This window comes from Meles meles, chromosome 19 (genome assembly GCF_922984935.1).
Source record: "Meles meles chromosome 19, mMelMel3.1 paternal haplotype, whole genome shotgun sequence".
NCBI lineage: Eukaryota > Metazoa > Chordata > Mammalia > Carnivora > Mustelidae > Meles > Meles meles.
This window is the reverse complement of record NC_060084.1, coordinates 55,717,994-55,739,548: the sequence shown is the minus strand read 5'-3', so window position 1 is coordinate 55,739,548 and position 21,555 is coordinate 55,717,994. Positions and strand designations below refer to the sequence as shown.

Here is a 21,555-nt window from a genome sequence, read left to right as displayed (position 1 = left end):
CTGGGCATGAGGCGGTCCACTTCGCCAGCATGGAACCCTACGCGGCCCACAAGGAGCTGTGCCTCACAGATTTATGGGAAATATAGTTCAGAGCAAAGAATTGCGTAGGGATGAGAGGCCAGCCCTGCTCCCAGCATGCATTTCGCTCCCTTACGTAAGGGTGGCTAGCTATCTGTGTGACGTTACTCTTTGCTCAGTAACTGGTTTTAAGAGTGATTGAGACTTGTCCCTTGGATCGTTATTTGATAAAAAACAAACAAACAAACAAACCCGTTTTTCTAATTCTGACATCCCTTCTACATCCATTAATATCCATTATAAGGGAAAGTAAGGCTTTCCCTTATAAAGCTGGACTATGTGGTTCTACCCTAGTATTGAGCCCTTGTAAAGGCAGCATCTTTGTCTTTTTAACCCTTTTTAGAGTCATCAGTCATTTTTAAAAGCTACCTTGAATGATGATAAGTTGTCTCTGGCTTTTTCTTGTAGGCACACTCCATTTTTTCTAAGAGATTTTATTTATCTGAGAGAGTGTGGTGCACAAGTGGGGTGTGGGGAAGGGCAGAGGGAGAGGGAGAAGCAGGCTCTCCACCGACCAGGGAGCAGGGAGCCCCACGTGGGGCCTGATCCCAGGACTCTGGGATCATGACCTGAGCTAAAGGCAGATGCTTAACCAATTGAGACACCCAGGACCCCTCTTGTAGGCTCACTTTATTCTTTCTCTGTCCAGATGCAGAACCAGCCACTTCTCCAAAAATCCCTGGCTCCTGTTCTTTGGAAATGACATTAGAGAATACAATCTCTGTACTTCTGGGTTGACAATCCTTTTGGGTATTTCCAGTCAACAGAAGTGGGAAAAGAATCCTTGTGTTTCTATTCAAATATTTTCAAATAAAACTTAATCTTATAGCATTGTTCCCTCAATTTGATAAATCCCAACTGATGTAGGAAAGACATTAGGGTCTGAAGCCAAAGGCCAAAGAAGAATTCTTGAGATGTCTTTGTGCCAAAAGGTGGTTTTATTAAAGCACGGGGACAGGACCCAGGGGCAGAAAGAGCTACCCTGGGGTCATGAGGAGTGGCCCATTATACACTTTCCAATTGGGAGGGGGCTAGGGATAGTGCAAGTCTCTAAGGAATTTTGGAAGCAAGGTTTCCAAGACCTTGAGTGGGCTCACTATTGTTGGGAAAAAGTTATTTATTACTAATAAAACCTGAGTCATGAGACCCTTCGGATGCATATCAGTGGATCATGTGTTTGGGGGATGATTGCCAATCTGTATCTTGAAGGGTAGATACAAAGGAAGTTTCCAATGGGATTTCTTTTTTTTTTTTTAAAGATTTTTTTTTTTTTAAATTTATTTGACAGAGAGAAATCACAAGAGAGGCAGGCAGAGAGAGAGGAAGGGAAGCAGGCTCTCCGCTGAGCAGAGAGCCCGATGCGGGACTCGATCCCAGGACCCTGAGATCATGACCTGAGCCGAAGGCAGCGGCCCAACCCACTGAGCCACCCAGGCGCCCCTCCAATGGGATTTCTATATGTTAAAGTAGACTTACAGGATCCTGGGGGTTAGGTTACAGTTGGTTGCCTTTTGCCCTTAGCAAAGCATTAACATCGAAGCAGTTCCTAGAGGAATGTCACTCTGCTGGTTTCAAGGACTTGTCAATGGGCTGTAGGTGGTAAGGGAATTTAATAATTTTTCCTCTTCCTATGTTTCCCACATCATCAACTTTATAACATAATTATTTCCTGTTACCTACAATATAAAGGAAATACTTTCAGAATAATAATGTCAATAGTACTATGAGTGATGTAACTAAAGAAAGTCAGAAATGTTCTCTGTAATTCCTTTTGTCTTTAGAATGGGTAAAGCCAATGGGGCACCTGGGTGGCTCAGTTGTTGAAGCACCTGACAAAGACTCAGGTCATGATCTCAGGGTCCTGGGACTGAGTCCCACGTGAGGGTCTGTGCTTAGCGGGGATCTGCTTGTTTCTCTGCTCCTCCCTCTGCTCATGTTCTTTCTGTCTCTTACAAATCAATCAATCAAATAAGTAAGTAAATAAAAGACTTTACTTATTTATTTGAGAGAGTGAGAGAGAGAGCACAAGTAGGGGGAGAGGCAGGGAGGAAGGAGCAGACTCGCTGCTGAGAGGGAGCCAGTCATGGGGCTTGATCCTGGGACTCTGGGATCATGACCACAGCCTAGGGCAGATGCTTAACCGACTGAGCCACCTAGATGCCCCTAAAATCTTAGGAAAAAAAAAAAAGGTAAAGTCAAGGTACTGTACTGTTTCTTCATCAGTAATGAACTATTTAAAAATTGTGCTGGAATGACAGAGTAGTTATTTGGAGAAAGATCAAATTCACTCACTATCTCAAACTATATATCAGAATAAAGTACAAATGGATCAGAGATGTAAATGTAAAAAAAAAAAATAAGCCCCCCAAAAGTGAAAAATAGAACTATCCTAAAACCCAGCAATTACACTACTAGGTATTTATCCAAAGGATACAAACATAGTGATTCAAAGGGACACATGCATGCCAATCTTTATAGCAGCAATGTTCATAATAGTCAAAATATTAAAAGAACCCAGATGTCCATTGACAGATGAATGGATAAAGAAGATATTAAATATACAATGGAATATTACTCAGTCATCAAAAAGAATGGAATCTTGACATTTGCAATGATGGAACTAGAGGGTATTATATTAAGCAAAATAAGTCAGAGAAAGACAAATACCATATGGTTTCACTCATGTGGAATTTAAAAAAAAACAGATTAACAAAGGAGAAGGGAAGGAAAAAATAAAATACACTAAAAACAGAGAGTCAAACCATAACTCTAGGAAATAAACAGGATTGCTGGAGAGGAGCCATATGGGGGAGTGGGGTAACAGGGTGATGGCCATTAAGCAGGGCACAATTGAGCAGTGGGTGTTATATGCAACTGAGGAATCACTAAATTCTACCCCTGAAACTAATAATACACTATATGTTAAATAAATTGAATTTAAATTAAAAAATTTTTTTAATAAAAATGTCATAGGGCGGGGCACCTGGGTGGCTCAGTGGGTTAAAGCCTCTGCCTTCGGCTCAGGTCATGATCCCAGGGTCCTGGGATCAAGCCCCACATCGGGCTCTCTGCTCCACAGGGAGCCCGCTTCCTCCTCTCTCTCTGCCTGCCTCTCTGCCTACTGTGATTTCTCTCTGTCAAATTAAAAAAAAAAAAAAGTCATAGGGCACCTGGATGGCTCAGTGGGTTGAGGCCTCTGCCTTCGGCTCAGGTCATGATTCCGGGGTCCGGGATCGAGTCCTGCAATGGGCTCCTGCTCGGCAGGGAGCCTGCTTCCCTCTCTCTCTCTGCCTGCCTCTGTGCCTACTTGTGATCTGTCTCTCAGTCAAATAAATAAAAAAAAATCTTTTAAAAATGTCATAAACATGATAAAAATGTGTCCATAAAATGGAAATAAGGAGATCATTTTTTTAAAAAGATTTTATTTATTTCTTTGACAGAGAGATCACAAGTAGGCAGATAGGCAGGCAGAGAGAGAGGGGGAAGCAGGCTCCCCGCTGAGCAGAGAGCCCGATGCGGGGCTCTATCCTAGGACCCTGAGATCATGACCTGAGAAAGGAAGAGGCTTAACCCACTTAGCCACCCAGACGCCCCTCAAAATAACAGATTTAAACAAAACATATTTGAGTACGGTTGATCCATCAGTAAGATATTTGGTAGTAAAATCATGCCAAATACAACATTTGAAATTATATCTCAGCAAGAAGGTTTCAGCAAACATTATGATCAGCAGTCAACGCTGAGCATTTTCATGAAAGTGAGTCTGGGTCTAGGGGCCCAGTCCGGGCTCTCCCCGTTCACCACACACAGGATGCCTGAGCGGGGACCCAGAGAAACAGGTAAAGAGAAACAGAAACAAGACAAGGGCAGTAGGAGGCTAGAACTGTTATTTTTCATGGACGACGTGATTACATACCTGAAACAGCAGAGATTGTATTTCGAGTGTTAGACTAACAAGAGAATTGAGAATGTCGGGGAGGGAGAACTTCCCCTGCCCTGTGGTCCTTCTCACTGGCCTCAGAATCAAATTGACATGAGACAGGCGTACGTCCGTGGAACCCACACAGATATGCAAGTCCAAAGACAACAAGGCACTACGAAGCTTACTTGAGCTAAGGAGAGGGGCCGGGAAGAAGACTCCTTGGCTAGGTGAAAAGAGAAGCTTGGAAAAACAAGATTGTTCCATCAGGCAGACGAGGGGTCTCGGTTAATACTTGTCTTCCTGCTGCAGGCTCACCTTTCCGATGTGTATTAGGCAGTTACGTGGGAAGCAGAGGGCCTTTCCTCCATCTGCTGGGTTTTTATTACTTTTAGCTCAAAACAACCTTTATGTGCCACTTTTTGGAGCAGCCTGCCTTGTGTCCCTACAAGAATGCAGAGCAAACCCTTAACATAGTGACATCAGTCTTTCTTCATTACTAGCAGTAATTAAAAAATAATGCAAACAAAAATCGAGCGGGTTGCATTTCCCATCAGCAAATACACTGTGACTCTTTCTTATGAGGCATTTTTAGATTTGTGCCAAGGAGAACACAACATTAAACATATCAGGTGGTCTGGTTAAATTAGTTTTTGACTTAATATAAGAGATCATCATCAATATCCTTACTAGTATGTGTTGAAATGTGCTTTTTCTCAGAGAAGATATTGTTAAGTCCTAACCCACCTGCCCTCAGCCCCGGCTTCCTCAGTGTGATCTTACTGGAAGTGGGGTCATCGCTGATATGATGAGTTAAGATGAGGTTATCTTGGGGTAGAGCAGGCCTTTCATTCAGTATGACAGGTGTCCCTATAGAAAGACATGCATCTTGTGAAGATGAAGGATTGGAGTGATGCACCACAAGCCAGGGAAAGTCAAACACTGCTCACCAAGACCAGAAGCTAGAAGAGCAAGGAAAGATATTCCCTGACAGGCTTCAGAGGGAACATGGCCCTGCAGATGCCTTCTACACTCAGGACTAGGAATCAGTACATTTGTTTTTCTTTTGTTTTGCCTTTTTTTTTTTTCCTTAACATTTCTGTATTAGGCCACCCTATTTGTGTGTGTTTTTTTTTTAAGATTTTACTTATTTGAGAGAGACAGAGAGAAGGAATACACACAGGCAGGCTCCCCACTGAGCAGGAGCCTCTTGCAGGACTCGATCCGACGACCCTGAGATCATGACCTGAGTTGAAGGCAGGCGCTTAACAACTGAGCCACCCAGGCATCCACATTTCTGGTACTTTCTTAAAGCAGCCCTAGGACTCTCATATGTTTATCAAATGCACAATGAAATAGTTTAATTATTTACCAGATACTGAAGAGTCTTTTCAATATATAATTATTACAAAAGCCAATGAGACCTCATCTGTGATACAGTTTAAAGGAAAAACACTGGAAATTTAAAATAATAATAATAAATTTAGAATCAAATTTATTTATTTTTAAAAGATTTTATTTATTGGGGCGCCTGGGTGGCTCAGTGGGTTAAGCCACTGCCTTCGGCTCATGTCATGATCTCGGGGTCCTGGGATCGAGTCTCGCATCGGGCTCTCTGCTCAGCGGGGAGCCTGCTTCCCTCTCTCTCTCTCTCTCTGCCTGCCTTTCTGCCTACTTGTGCTCTCTCTCTCTCGCTGTCAAATAAATAAATAAAATCTTTTATTTATTTATTTATTTATTTATTTATTATAAATAAATAAAATCTTTTATTTATTTATTTATTATAAATAAATAAAATCTTTTATTTATTTATTTGACAGCGAGAGAGAGAGAGCACAAGTAGGCAGAGAGGCAGGCAGAGAGAGAGGAGGAAGCAGGCTCCCTGCTGAGCAGAGAGCCCGATGCAGGGTTCAATCTCAGGACCCTGAGATCATGACCTGAGCCGAAGGCAGAGGCTTTAACCCACTGAGCCACCCAGGTGCCCCTGGAATCAAATTTAAATGAAACTTGAGGATACAGGGATAGGAAAAATAAAACAAATCCAAAACAAACAAACAAAAAAGACCCAAAACCAAAAAACCCTTATATGGGGAAAACCCTTTCCAGTGTGGCACTGGGGCTGTACACACGCCACTGAAAGAGGACTTTGGGTGCCTCCATTTTGACCTCAAACTTCCTGGTTGGGTTCTTTCCAGCTCGAGTCTCACCTCACATGGAAGATGCTGACAGCAAATCATCCTGAGGGAAACTGAAACCACCCCCTCACGCAGTTAAGCATGGCCCTGAGCCAGCCAGTCCCCACCAGTAATTGACTCACAGACGCCATCGCTTTGACTTCCACTGCCTACCTGCACTACTCATCCACCCACCTTTGCCCTACATTTTCCTTAGAAACCTGGGAGTATTTTCAGTACTTTGGAGACAGTCTTTGAGAGGCTACTCTGCTGTCTTCCCACTGTCCACCTCCCTGAAGCAAATCCCCTTTTCCTTTCACCACCACTGGTGTCTCTGCCTTTGAATTTTGTCAGCGGGAATGGCAGAACCTGTTCTGTTTGGGACCCCAAAAGATGCGGATCCCAGACCTCCGCTGGGATGTGGGAAACAGAGGCAGAAGAGAAATTATTAAATGCCCTTACTGTCTACAGCCCAATGACAAGTCCTTCAAACAGGCAGAGGGACATTCCTCTAGGAACTCAGCTGCCTTGATGTTAACACTTCACTAAGGGCAAAAGGCAATCCCAGCCTGATCCCCCTGGATCCTGCACGTCTACTTTAACATGTAAAAATTCCTTTAGAATTTTCCCCATGCAGGGCTCATGACCTGAGCCTCAGGCAGACACTTAATAACTGAGCCACCCAGGTGCCCCTAGAACTACACCAGTTATGGCTCTGAGAAAAGGGAGGAAGGTCCTGCACAGTAGGGAAACAGTTTCCTTGAAGGATCACCCAACCACACCGGATCTGACCTTGACTGGGATTATCTACCTGGGAAATGAGGAACAACCACAGCACATGCTGTGCTGATCTGGCCTATGCCACTGCCCAGAAGTCTTCTTCAGCTCAAATATCTGTTCTATCGTGTGACATCTTAAAGCTGCCCACATGATTGCATCATCTAACACCCTTCTCCATCCCTTGTCACCAATCTAGGCAGGGAAAGTAGTGTAATCACTGACATCCAGCAGCATTAGTCCTCAGAAAGACACAGGAGAATGATCAAATCATCAGGATAAACCAGGACTTCCCTACTATTGAGAAATCCACATTTTCCATTTCTTTTCCCCATTACATGCATTCATCAGATGACACCAGTAAGAGCTCCTTGTGCCTTTGCGGTGACTAAAGGGAGCCACCTCCGGGTCCCTCCCAACTTGGGAAATACTTTCTCACATTTTCTTTTAATAGGCCCTGTCTTTCTCATGAAGGATGGTGCCTTCCCCAAATTTTACTTAGATTCACATTCCCACATTGTTGTGCTAATTGTCTGCATTAATACCCTTTGCTTTCTATTTGTCTAATATCAATTAAGCATTTTCTGAGGACACTATCTCAATAATATAGGCAAAAAAGAATGGTTGTAGTGCCTACATAGGTGGAAAGAAACATGACCACAAATACAACTGGAGATCTGGAGGTAAGTAGGTCATAAAACAAGTACAAGTTATTTTTCTACATCTAGGGAGTCACAGGCAACTAGGGATAGTTGTCCTCCTCTACATTCTAATTCTTCAGCTTAAATATTTTCTGTCTCTTCCCTGGGCTACGTCATCACTCCTATTGGGATAGATGTCTCCTTCTTATGGGGTATCTATGACACACATAGGATGGTCATATGTGCATGTGCACCTCATAGACACATCAAAACAACACTCAATGTAGGATGTGGGGTACATACCTTCATTTAGGGCCATGGTACAGTGCTATAGAATCCCAAGTCTAAGTCCAGAATACGCCATTCTGACTAAAACAGATTTAGAGAAGTGCTGTGGGAGGGGGAGTCGTCTTTATGAGACATGGGAAGGAAAGCACTGGGAGAAAGGAGAGATGGTGGCTTACAAGGACAGAGTGCAGATGTCATATGAGATGTTCCACTAACTTGTCACCCTACAGTGTGCTGACTGCGGAATGCACTAGTGAGAAGGGCTCCTGTTAGGGTAAGGTCCCTGCAAAACTGCTGGCTACACAAAATCCATGCCAAGTAGCGGTATCATGGAGCACATGAGCTAAAACATGAACAATGTCTCTATGTTACACACCTTGGTAATACACCCACGGTAATATCATCGTATTCACAAAGAGGAGAAAATCACATCATAGACTAAGGGAAAACATAATCACATAGCCCTTAAAGCTTCAAACCACTGGGAAAATGGATTCCTAGGTTTGTTATTCTACTCCAGGATCAAACAGGTGATTGACTCAATCAGCTCCCTACAACTCTCAATGAGACGGATAACACTGGACATAGGACAACACATCATTCATGACACACCCATATCCGTATGTTGAAAACCAGTGTTTTATTAATGTAAATATATTATGTTCACACATTCACTAAGTTATGATTTTCAAATCCACTCTATTGTTGACATTCGAAATACAGAATACACATGTGCAAAAGCATTCCAGTGTTGCAAGAAAGATGTGGAGTACCTATTTCCAAAAATTTCACGACAGAGGTACACTCCTCAGAAATGTGTACGTTCAATGGTATGGCACTGTAGGGAAGAGTTAGCTACCCTCCTTCAGTCATCTGTCAGGATCTCCTCATTCAACCACATCCAGTCATACTCTCTAACGATTGCACTTAGGAAGATACATTCGTAGTTTACTGCAAGGCTACCTCTTTTTCCTTAAAGAACAATTAGGAAAACCTCCTATTTCTTTTTTTTTTTTTGCCATTTTTTTAAATTAATTTATTTTTTTCAGCGAAACAGTATTCATTGTTTTTGCACAACACCCAGTGCTCCATGCAATACATGCCCTCCCTATTACCCATCACCTGTTCCCCCAACCTCCCACCCCCGACCCTTCAAAACCCTCTGGTTGTTTTTCAGAGTCCATAGTCTCTTATGGTTCGCCTCCCCTTCCAAATTTTTTTTTATAAACATATAATGTATTTTTATCCCCAGGGGTACAGGTCTGTGAATCACCAGGTTTACACACTTCACAGCACTCACCATAGCACATGCCCTCCCCAATGTCCATAACTCCCTCCCCAGGAAAACCTCCTATTTCTAATATTCAGGAAGTTCTTTAGTTGCAATACATCCAGAAGTGTGTGCTCTGAACACCTGTCTCATGGAATGTCATATCAGTGTTATAACCGTAAGCACCATCTCCACTGAGATGTACTTCATATGTTTTATATCATACATTCATCTTCCGTGGAAAATGAGGTATGCATGAGTCCCGCTTAATGGAGCAGGACATCTAAAATCTTTGATGTAGCAACATGAGTGTTCTTACACACCCATGAGGAACAGAGAAATTTTCTGCAGTGATTTCAGAGGAAATACATTAATATTGTTAGTCACAAATCTCAAATAGGGTTAATGTAAAAATTGAATACTGAAATACATATATATTACACACACACACACACGTATAAATGAAAAAGTCCATCCACGAAATCTGTTTAACAGACTACCATATACATTTTCTAAGTGTTCAGGTCTGATTTCTCCTTATAATCACTATTTTCATGCAGGGTAATATCTGAGTAGGGTGAATAATGTATTCCATTGGCTTGATTTCTGTAACATTCATTGGCATCTGATGTTCAATTCAATAGTTTTCTAAACATTGCTAACTTTCAATTGACTTGTGTTAAAGCACTCTCTGATATGTGCTCCAATGTATACTAAAATGAAGGCCTCTCCACATTCACGATGTTCCAAGGATTTGAATCTAGTATACATTTTGACATATGGAGTCAGCACTGAATTCCAGTTGGTCACTTTCTTTACATTTCACACTTTCACTTCTATATGAAAATAATGATGTTAATTTAAGAAAGTTGGGAGTCCCACTGAGAGGTCAGACACATTCTTAGTATTTGTACACTTACTCTCCTATTTAAAATCTCTCATATGGAGTGAGGAGGGAGCAGTCCTTAGGCACTCTCTCACATTCATTACAACCGTAATTTTCTCTGCAGGGTGAATTCTGTGATGTGCAGTAAGGGTTGTGTGCCTGCTAGAGGTTTGGCCACATTATTCACTGGGTGTCTTTCCAGTATGAATTCTCTGTTTAGAAGGTATGCATGCTGGACAAAGACCTTGCCACACTGGTTATATTTGTGAGGTTATTGTCTAATATGAATTCTCTTGTAGGCATTGGTGAGCACTCTTTATCCAATTTTGCTCACATTCTCTTTTTCTTTTGTTTTTTTAAGATTTTATTTATTTATTTGACAGAGAGATGGAGAGAGAGCACAAGTAGAGAGGAGGGTCAGGCAGTGGGAGAGGGAGAAGCACGCTGCCTACTGAGCAGGGAGCCCGATGCAGAGCTCAATCCCCAGGCCCTGGGATCATGACCTGAGCCAAAGGGAGCCGCATAACTGCCTGAGCCACCCAGGTGCCCCTGTTCTTACATTCTACACACTGGTAAGCCTTCTATCTTGTATGAATATTATTTTTAGTGAGGACAGAGTGCCTGTAAAGGCCTAACAACATTCTTATCATTGGTAAGGTTTCTCTCCATGATGAATTCTGTGATGTCGAGCAAGGGCTGAGCTGTGTAAAAAGGCCTTGCTACATTCTGGACATTGGTAAGGTTTCTTTCCAGTATGAATTCTGTAATGTTGAGTAAGGCCTGAGCTGTGGTTAAAGGCCTTGCCACAGACTTGACATTGGTAAGGTTTCTCTCCAGTATGAATTCTGCGATGTTGAGTAAGGCTTGAGGGGTGGTTAAAGCTCTTACCACATTGTTGACACTGGTAAGGTTTATCTCCACTAGGAATTCTCTGATGTTGAATAAGTTTTGAGCATAATGTAAAGGCTTTGGCACATTCATTACAGTTGTAATTTTTCCCTGCAATATGAATCTGGTGATGTCTATTAAGACTTGAGTGATCATTAAAAGCCTTGCCACATTCTTGACATTTGCAGGGTTTCTCTCCAGGATAGATCTGCGAAAGTCCATTTATTGATGAACAGTCCTTAAAGCTTTGACCACCTTCTTCACATTTGTATACTTCTCCAGTATGCATTCGCTGATGTTGAGATAGTGTGGAGTGGCAGTCAAAGGATTTACCACATTCCTTAAAAATGTAAGTTTCCTTTCCCCAACGGATTATCTCATTGATGTTTAGTGTGATGACTGATTAAACATGGTCCCTGGTTTATTAGATGTGAATGGGCTTTTTCCCTTGTGAATTCTCTGATGATCACCAACACTGGAGGACTGGGTACGAGCTTTCCCACATTCATTATATTTATGAGGACTGCCTCCCAAATGGTGACCATTATGTATAGTGAGGTTAGAGTTTGGATGAAAGCCTTCCCCACATTTATCACATTCATAATGGTTCTCTGCAAACCTAGCCCTGACACATCTGTGAACACTGGAGCCCTGGTTCAATGTTTTCTCAGATTCAGTGCATTGAGCAATTCTGTCTCCAGTGAAAAGCCACTGGTTATTCTGTAGGGTTGACTCCTCAGTGAAGCCCCTCTCAAATGGATCCAACTGAGCACTTTGTTTTTCATTTCTAAATCTCTGATTTAAGGTCCAGCCAATCCTATCTTCCAAATGGTTCAAATCATTATTCTCAGCATGGACTAGGTTACTTTCCAGATATTCCAAATGGTCTGTCCATAAATTGCTATGGTTGAATATATGATTGGAGCCTGTGCTGACAGAGACCCACTGCTCTGCAGAAACAGTTGACTTAAAAAGGGAGGTCTTCCACAGCGGTTTATATCCTTCACCATCTGGGGCAGTGAGATTCTCATTAAGGGCAATTGCCTTGGTTTGGGCGTATCGTCCAGGATTTCTCTGAGGCCCTTCATTCTCCCCATCACTGTCCCAGTCTGTACATAAGTGTAAAATCTCAACAGCACTATCTTTGCATCTGTGTGTTGACCCGTTCTGGAAAGAACCTTCTATGCTCCGCTGTAGCAGGAAACTCTGGGTCTCATGTGAGGACAGAGCTGAAAGATACCAAATAAAAGTAAAACCATTCACTTACTACATTCAGAAGAATACACTGATGACTTCTAATGCAGAAGCATCAAGTCACTCAGACAATGTCAGAACGATGGCTGACAAGGAGTCATCAGGACCTCATTTCCTCATGGATATGTAACATGGTACACAACATACTGACCATATATCTTAATTGATAATTCTGTGATATGGTCACAGTGTAGCAGAAATCACCTTCCTGTATCTCTAACAATCACAGAAAGGATCATATGAGCTCAAACTTAGCAGAAGAATGGAGGATATGGAAACAGAAAACTGAACTGAATCAAACAGAGTACAGTAAAAATAGGAACATATCAAGAACAGGAAGAGGTACTTGGCAGAAAAGATCAACAACACTGACAGCCCATGAACTAAATGAAGAATAACAGAAAAAAGACTGACTATAATGACAAGTGAAGAAGTGAAAGAAGACAAAGTATAACTGACTGTAGGAATAAAATTATAAGAGGCAACAATATTTGAGGGGGGGAATCACAAGATTTCGGGTGGGAGCTACAGAGAGAGGGAATCACATGCAGGCATCACACTGAATACACAGTGTGACTTGAGCCTACATCACAGGACCCTGAGATCAAGATCTGAACAGAAATCCAGTGTCGGTACTTGGGGAGCCTGGGTGGCTCAGTGGTTTAAGCCTCTGCTTTCGGCTCAGGTCATGATCTCAGGGTCCTGGGATCCAGCCCCGCATCAGGCTCTCTGCTCAGTGGGGAGCCTGTTTCTCCCTCTCCCTCTGCCTGCCTCTCTGCCTACTTGTCACCTCTCTCTCTGTCAAATAAATAAATAAAATATTTTAAAAAAAAAGAGTCGGTACTTGCCCAAGTGAGCCACCAAGCACCCAATTATTTTTTAACTCTTATCTCTGTGGTAAAGTTCTCAAAATTGTTTTCTCACTCCTTGAGTATCCTTATGATTGCAACTTTAAATTCTCCATCAAGCTCCTTACTACTGTTTCCATTGTATGTCTGCCCTTGGTCTTATCTGCTGCTTTTCTTTGGGATGAATTCTTTCATCTTGGCATTTGTCTAACTCCCTACTTTCCTCTGTCCATTAGAAAAGTCAGTGATGTGTCCTGTTGTATCCTTCAGACCAGTGGTCTGCAGGGGCTCTCCTTGCCTGCTACGGGCAGTGTTTGGTCCCTGGCCTGAATGTGGCCAGTTTGAACTAGGTGAGCTCTGCTCCGATTGTGAAAGGAGACCTGACATCAACTCCACCAGGAGTGGCCCTGTAGAACTTTCTGCTCAGGAGACGTAATGTGGGCAGGGGCTGACCTTGCTGAGCCTGAGGAAAGCCCCACTGAGAAAGGCAGTCCCCTCAGATCACAAGGGGTGAGGCCTGGTGCAAGCAAGGCAGACAGCCAGTGTCCTCACTGAGTGGGACTCAGTCTTTATGCTACAGGACAGGAGAGGGCTCTCAGGTTTTGGAAGCCACATGTCACTGAATGTTTCCTCTCAGGAATGTGCTCCTAGACTACTGAATACTCTCCTCACTGTGCACCCCAGGTGTTCTTCAGATGACTGTTTCCATGCTTGGTGCCCCAGGTTGTTTGCCAGCCTTCTCTCCAGGAGCACCCCACTGCCCTCCTGGTTCTATCCCATCCAAACCTGCTGAGCATTAAACTCCAGGCTTTAAGATGTGCTGGTTCCAAGAACTCATGAAATTCAGCCCTTCTCCCTCTCCAAGCCAATGGCTTTGGGAAACCTCCTGAGGCATCCCCCTGAGTGCTCCTCTGTCATGACACCTACAGCACAGCCGGGGCTCCCTGCCCTCCACAATGCTATACTCCTCTCCTCCCTAAACCATGTCTCTGCACTATCTGCCATCTTCCATGTGGCCTCTTCTGTCCTCTTACTTGGGGAGTTTCTCCTGTCACTCTTCAGTCCAATGTCTGGGGCATTTAGGATGACCTGACAGTTACCTAGTGGTGCTCATGACAGGACACATGATTCTAGGACCCTCCTACGCCACTGCCATTTCTTCTCCTCGAAATCCTTATTGGTTTTTTTTTTTCCTGAAATCCTTATTGTTTTAATCCTGTTAAAATTCATATGCATATGGATTTTATAAAGCTGGTACACAAACCAACACAGAAAAATTAGTTTTGTTTCTACACAACAAAGAACTATTCCCAAAACAGAGACATCATACATTGATGGCACACCCCCGCCCCGCTCAAAAAATGCTTCCAATTTAACATAATGGTAGACATCAAACCAGAAACGATGAAAAGTGCAATATACTGTGCAGGAATCAAAGAATGAATAAGTAGGAAGCCTAACTAGCCTATCTAGCCCCAAGTTAAGCTCCTCATTCACTGTTGTGTCTGCTTGGTATTCTCCCTTCCTCTCCCCTCTTGTAGCTCTTGTAGCTCCTACTCATGCTCTTTCTTTCTCTCTCTCTATGTCTCAAATAAATAAATCTTTAAAAAACAATCAAAGAGATTAACAATGCAATCAATCAGTTTGGAAACAAACTTGACACAATGAACAGGAGGTAGGAAGAAATAGAGGAACAACTTTCTGACCTAGAGGACAATGAATGAATGAATGAATGAATGATAATGAATCTGAATCAAAGAGAGATGTATCGTCTCCCTCAAGATTTCATTTAGGGAACAGAGTGATACTCCATCAAATATAGTATCATTCTTGGGCTTTTCTGTGCTGGGACAGTTTTGTTTCCAAATTAAACTGTTATTCTGGTCTAAGAAGATTCCCAGTTTCTGTAGTATATGGTTGATAATTCAGTCTTAGTAATTTGTGCATTTTTATGAATTATCTGGGTATTTTTTTTTCTAAGTTAACTGATTAGTATGTAATTATTGATCTAATTAAAGCATTGCCAGTTTTGTTTATTAGTTTGGTTAAAAAGGACATTATACCCCTGAAACAAAGAATACATTATATGGTAATAAAAAAGAAATAAATTTTTTAAAAAACCAACAAAAAGAAAAAACAATTAAAAAAATGAGCATTATATTCAATGTATTGTTATTCTATACTCTGATCTATTATATTTATTTCACATTTTTGTTATTTTCTTTCTCTACTAAATTTCAGTAGTTTTTTCTGAAAGGAAAACTAATTTTCAGTAGTTTTTCCCTTCTTTTCTTTTACTTTTTAAAAGACTTGATTTATTTGACAGAGATTCCAAGTAGACAGAGAGAGGCAGGCAGAGAGAGAGTGGGAAGAAGGCTCCCTGTTGAGCAGAGCCTCATGTGGGTCTTGATCCCAGTAGCCTGAGATCATGACCTGAGTCAAAAGCAGAGACAAAACATATTGAGCCACCCAGGTGCCCCAGGTTTTCCCTTCTTTTAGTAGGAAAGTTTTTTATTCCAAATTTTTTCTTTTCTTTTTTTTTAAAGATTGTATTTATTTACATGACAGACAGAGATCACAAGTAGGCAGAGAGAGGCAGGCAGAGAGAGAGAGGGAAGCAGGCTCCCCACTGAGCAGAGAGCCTGATGTAGGGCTTGATCCCAGGACCCTGGGATCATGACCTAAGCTGAAGTCAGAGGCTTTAACCCTCTGAGCCACCGAGGTGCCCCCCAACTTTTTTCTTTACTCAACTATGTAGAGCATAAAAACTTTGAAAATGGAAAGTGTTGTGGAAAAAAAGATTAGCAAAATAAACAATACAAACAATGACAAAACAGGGGAAAATGAAGTTAGAATTCTTAAGGGCTTTCTATAGATCACATCATCTGTGGACACAGATAATCTTACTTTATCTTTGTTCAATTTGGATTCTTTTTATGTATTTTTTCTACCTTAATTGTTCTGACTAGAATATCTGGTACTATGCTCAAAGGCAGTGTTGTATTCCCTTCATCCCATTGTTTATGATCTTAGAAGAGAAGCTTGCAGTCTATCCCTACTTACTGAGTGTTTATATTTTTAAAAATTTTTATTTATTTTTTAAAAGATTTTATTTATTTATTTGACAGATAGAAACACAGCCAGAGAGAGAACACAACCAGGGGGGAGTGGGAGAGGGAGAAGCAGGCTTCCTGCTGAGGAGGGAGAAGCAGGCTTCCTGCTGAACAGGGAGCCTGATGCTTGGCTCAAATCCAGGACCCTGGGATCATGACCTGAGCTGAAGGCAGCCGCTTAATGACTGAGCCACCCAGGCACTTTTATTGAGTATTTTTAATCATGATATGTCCAAAATGCTCATACTTGTGTTCTGTCTCAATTAATATGATCATGTCTTTTTTGATCTTCATTCTGTCATTGTGGAGTCTTCAATTTATAGTTCTCCATACTGGAACATCCTTAATTCCAGGAAGATTTTTCACTTGATGATGTTGCCAAATGGCAAAATCTGCTTTTGACTTAGTTTGTTCTATTTTATTGTGGACTTCGCATGAATATTCCTCACAGGTAGTAGTTTGTAGATGTAGACTTCTTTAGCTATAGTGTCTTCTCCTGGCTCAGATAACCTGGTAATGCTGGTGCCCTAGAGAGCATGTTTGGCTGATCTCTCTCATCTTCACTCCTGGGAAATGCTTGGGGAGATTTGAAGTCCTTTGTCATTAAGTGTCTGTTTGAATTCTCCAGTGAATTCATCTAGCCCAGGACTTTTCCTTGTTGGGAGTTTCTTTATTACTCTTTCAGTGTGCTTAGTAGTTGTTGATAAGTTGTAATTTTAAAATATTTCTTCATGATGGTTATATCTTTTTTGAAATTTATTGTTGTCTTTTGGTTTCACTTTCTTGGCACATGATTATACATTGCCTCCTTTTATAATTACTTTTATTTCTATGGTATTAGTTCTACTGTGTCTGCTTTTACTTCTCCACTTCTTTTAGGTGGTCTTTTCTCATTTATTTGCTCTTGATTTAGTTCATGAGCTGTCAATTTTCTTGATCTTTTCTGACAACCAACTCTTCCTATTGTGGATATGTTCCTATTTTTACTGTATTCTATTGGGTTCATTTCAGTTTTATGTTTAAGAATCCATCCTTCCACAATTTTATTCTCATATGACACCTTTGCTGATTATTTGAGATATCAGAAATGATGTTTGCTACAAGATGACAATACCACAGAATTATCTATTAGGGTATGTGGTCTGTATGTTGTGTGCAAAGTTCTGTATCCATGGAGGAATGAAGTCCCCATGATTCCTTCTCGGCCATCTTCCTGACATTCTTTAATTGACTTGAAGCTTGTACATTAGAAGACATTCGTATATTCATCTGAGTGTGATAAGTAGAATGATTTTACTTTTCTCTTATTTGATATATTTTGGAAAAGTTTTCAGTTAGCAATAATTGTGCCTCGGATAAACCTCATTGGCTAGGATACTGCCAGTGTGCAAAGCTTCTCTTATTTGATATTTTTCAGCTGTATCTTCACATGACACTCAAAGCTGCCTGTAGAAGCCAAGCATAGAAGCTTCTTTCCAAAAAGTGTCAATGGGTAGATACAAAAAGAGTGCTGTTGAAAATGTATACTTAATGACATACTGGGACAATGATGGGGAGAGTGAAGGGCATCAAAGATACCATGAAGGACATAGTCATTTGGAGATAACTGCCCTTGATAAGAATCAAAATGACCAGAATAGTGAAGGGTATAAAAGATCATGGAAAACCTTACTTTTTAAGTCAACTGTTTCTGCAAAGCAGTGTGTTTCTGTCAGCAAAAGCTCCAATCAGATATTCAAACATACATATGGAGAGAAACCTTTCCAATATAAAGAATGTAGCAAAACCTTTAAATTCAGCTCAACCCTATTTCAGCATCACAGAAATCATACTGTAGAGAAACCATGCAAATGTGAGGAATTTAGAAAAACCTTTAAGGACTGCTCATCACTAACTGGACACAGGCAAATCTATACTGGAGAGAAACTCTACAAATGTAAGGAATGTGGCAAAGATTTTAAATTTCACACAACATTTACTCGACATCACAAAATTCATACTGGAGAGAAACCTTACAATTGTAAAGAATGTGGCAAGGCCTTTAACCAGCACTCAGCCCTTACTCAACATCAAAGAATTCATACTGGAGAGAAACCTTACCAATGTCCAGAATGTGGCAAGGCCTTTACCCAGTGCTCAGCCCTTACTCAACATCACAGAATTCATGCTGGCGAGAAACCTTACCAATGTCCAGAATGCGGCAAGGCCTTTAACAGGCACTCAAGCTTTATTCAGCATAACAGAATTCATACTGGAGAGAAACCTTACCAATGTTCAGAATGTGACAAGGCCTTTAAACAGCACTCAGCCCTTACTCATCATCACAGAATTCATACTGGAGAGAAACCTCAGAATTGTAAATAATGTGGCAAGACCTTTAGATTGTTCTCAACACTTACTCATCACAGAATTGATCATGGAATTGCACATAAATATAAAGAAATTGGAAAGACTTTTCAACAGCACTCATACCTTAGTAACCATAATAGAATTCATACTGGATGGAAACCTTACAAATGTAAAGCATGTGGAACAAATGCGTAAGGATGGCTCTACCATACACCACATCAGAGATTTCATATTGGAGAGTAACTATGCAAATATAAAGAATGTGACTTACCTCTCTCTCCCTGGATCACACAACTTAACGTCATCGTTATCATAGGAAGAAAACTGGAAAATGTGAAAAAAGTGGTCAAACCTTTAACTGGAATTCAATCTGTACTCAGTGTCAAAAAATGCAAACCCTAGAAACATAATGAATGTGGAAAGGTCTTCTTTTTATTATGTACTTAAGCAAATACCAGAGAGGACATTAAAGTAAGTAGATGAAATATACCAGTGTTTAGAAAACTAATTGATCATCAGATGTCAATTACATTTGACAGATAGCAAGTAGAAAGCCATGCATCAGTCACTCCATTCAGACAGTTCTCTGTACCAAAACAGTTATTCCAAGGAAAAAGACAAAGTTAAAGGAAATAGATGTTGTTAAATGCAAGAGATTTAATGGGTGGACTTTTACATAGATATAGTTAATTTCAAGGTGCTTTTTCATTACATTGAACCTATTTGAGATTTTTGACTAATAATAATGTACCTAATTCTCAAACCACTTCAGAAAATTTATTTATTCTGACTGTGTTTGTGTGTGAAACCATGTGGCTGATTGTAGGACTATCAAAGATATTCAATGCCCTTCTACATTAGATGGGACTCACGCACCCCTAATTTTCCAATGGAGATGAAAGACAGGATAATATGCAACAAATGAAGAAAATCTCAATGGAGATGCTGTTTATGGTTATACTATTGATGTAAGTTACCATGAGATAGGTGTTCAGATCATGATTGTTATCCATTTATTAAAACTAAAGAACTTCCTTGAACCAGAAATACAAGGTTTTACTAATTGTTCTTTACAGAAAAAGAGGTGGCAGTCCAGTTAGTGTGAACATATCTTTGTAATAGTGATCTTTAGAGAGTAGGAGTTGATGTGGTTGAAATGCAGAAATCCTCACAGATAACAAAAAGAGCATAGCTCACTCTTCCCTACAATGCCATATCATTGGACACACACATTTGTTAATGATTCTCAGGCCTGAAATATATGGTAACCACTACTCCACATCATGATACCAGCATTTGAGTGCTTTTTAATGCTTGCATCTTGTATTTTGAACAGGGATAATAGAGTGGATTTGAAATGCATAACATAGTCTGTGTACTTAATATATTTTAATTAATAAAACATAACGGTTTTTACCATCTAAATATGGGTGTGTAATGAATGATGTGTTATCCCACCACCAATGTGATACTATCTCACTCTATTGAAGGTTGTAGAGAACTGATGGTATCTATCCCCTACTTGGTAATGGAGTGTAATAATATTCCTAGGAATCCATTCTCTCAGTTCCTTAAGTTAAAATCATGTGTGATTCCCCCCTCCAGTTTACCTATTGTATCATTTTCTCCTCTTTATGAATACTGTGTTATTATTGTTGATATGTTACAGATTATATGGAGGTATGGATGACCTTGTCGTTCACATACTCCATGATACTGCTATTTGGCATCTCCTGTGTGTAACCAGTGGTTTTCCCGGAGACTTGAACTGACACCTACCCTTCTCACTAGTGTGTTCCCTAGACAACACGCTGCAGAATCACAAGGCAATGTAACTTCTGATATGACGACAAGCCACCCTTGTGAGCAGCCATCTCCTTTCTCCCAAGGCTTCTGCCTCCCATGTCCCTTAGTGAAGATTTCCGCAGAGCTTACCTAAAGCTGTTTTAGTTTCAATGGCCTAGTCTGGACTCACTGCTCAGACTCTAAAGCATTGAATCATGGCCCCTAGTAAAGGTATGTTACACCCAGCTGTTGTTTTGATGTATCTATGAAGTACATATGCGCATATGACCTTGATGTGTGTGTAATAGATATGCCAGAAGTAGAAGAGACCTATTCTAAATGGAGTGATATTGTAGCTCAGGTAAGAGATATAAAATATTATAACATGATGAATTAGCATGTGCAGAACAGTGGTCTACGGTGAACAACAGACTCAGCATTAGAAGAATAATTTCTCCTTATTTTATTTCCTAGTTATTTCTAAATCTCCAGTTGTATTTTTCCTCATTTTTGTTTCTAGTTCCATGGGCACCACAACCATTCTTTTTTGCCTGAATTGTGGCAAGGGTGTTCTCACTAAACAATTGATATCAGAGAGACGGACAGGCAAAGGGCATTGATTCAGATATTTAGGCCTGGATGTGGGATGTGAATCTCAGTCAAATTCGATGAAGGCAACATCCTTAGAGAGAAAGGGAAGACCTATTAAAAGAAAATGTGAAAAACTCTGTTGTGGGGAAGGAACTGGATGTGGCTCGCTTTAGTCATTCCAAAGCGCAGGCTTGGTGTTGTCATCTGGTGAATACATGTAATGGGGAACGTGAATTGGCAAATATGTTAGTTTTAAAGATTTTGTTTATTTATTTGACAGCAGAGATCATAAGTAGGCAGAGAGGCAGGCAGAGAGAGAGGAGGAAGCAGGCTCCCTGCTGAGCAGAGAGCCTGATGCGAGGCTCAATCCCAGGACCCCAGGATCATGACCTGAGCTGAAGGCAGAGGCTTTAACCCACTGAGCCACCCAGGTGTCCAACTATGTTCATTTTAAAGGAGTAGGAAAGTCTTTGTCTTCATGATTTAACTGAATTGCTGTTTGTAACTGAGGACCTGATGGTCTTGGATGACAGTGATGACTGTGATGGCCCAGGTGTAGATCATTGGCACCCAATGGGATGGGTTTTGGATGATGCAATCATTTATGCTGGGGTCCAGCCTTGGCAGGTCCAGGTGTCCCAAAGGAGGGGCAGTGTTGGCAAAAGAAATGGGAGAGCCACACAGCTAGTTCTGG

The 21,555-nt window shown here is 41.0% G+C and overlaps 1 protein-coding gene and 1 pseudogene across 1 annotated transcript in view; one reads left to right on the top strand and one right to left on the bottom strand.

The window, feature by feature from the left end:
• The first annotated feature begins 29 nt into the window (after positions 1-29).
• Positions 30-21,555, top strand: part of LOC123930607 (putative protein ZNF720) — a 29,896-nt gene continuing 8,370 nt past the window's right edge. Inside the window, exon 1 of the mRNA XM_045986810.1 lies at positions 30-58. Within this exon, the coding sequence (XP_045842766.1) occupies positions 30-58 (29 nt within the window). The remainder of the gene's footprint in view (positions 59-21,555) is intronic.
• Positions 17,357-17,531, bottom strand: LOC123931990 (annotated as a pseudogene).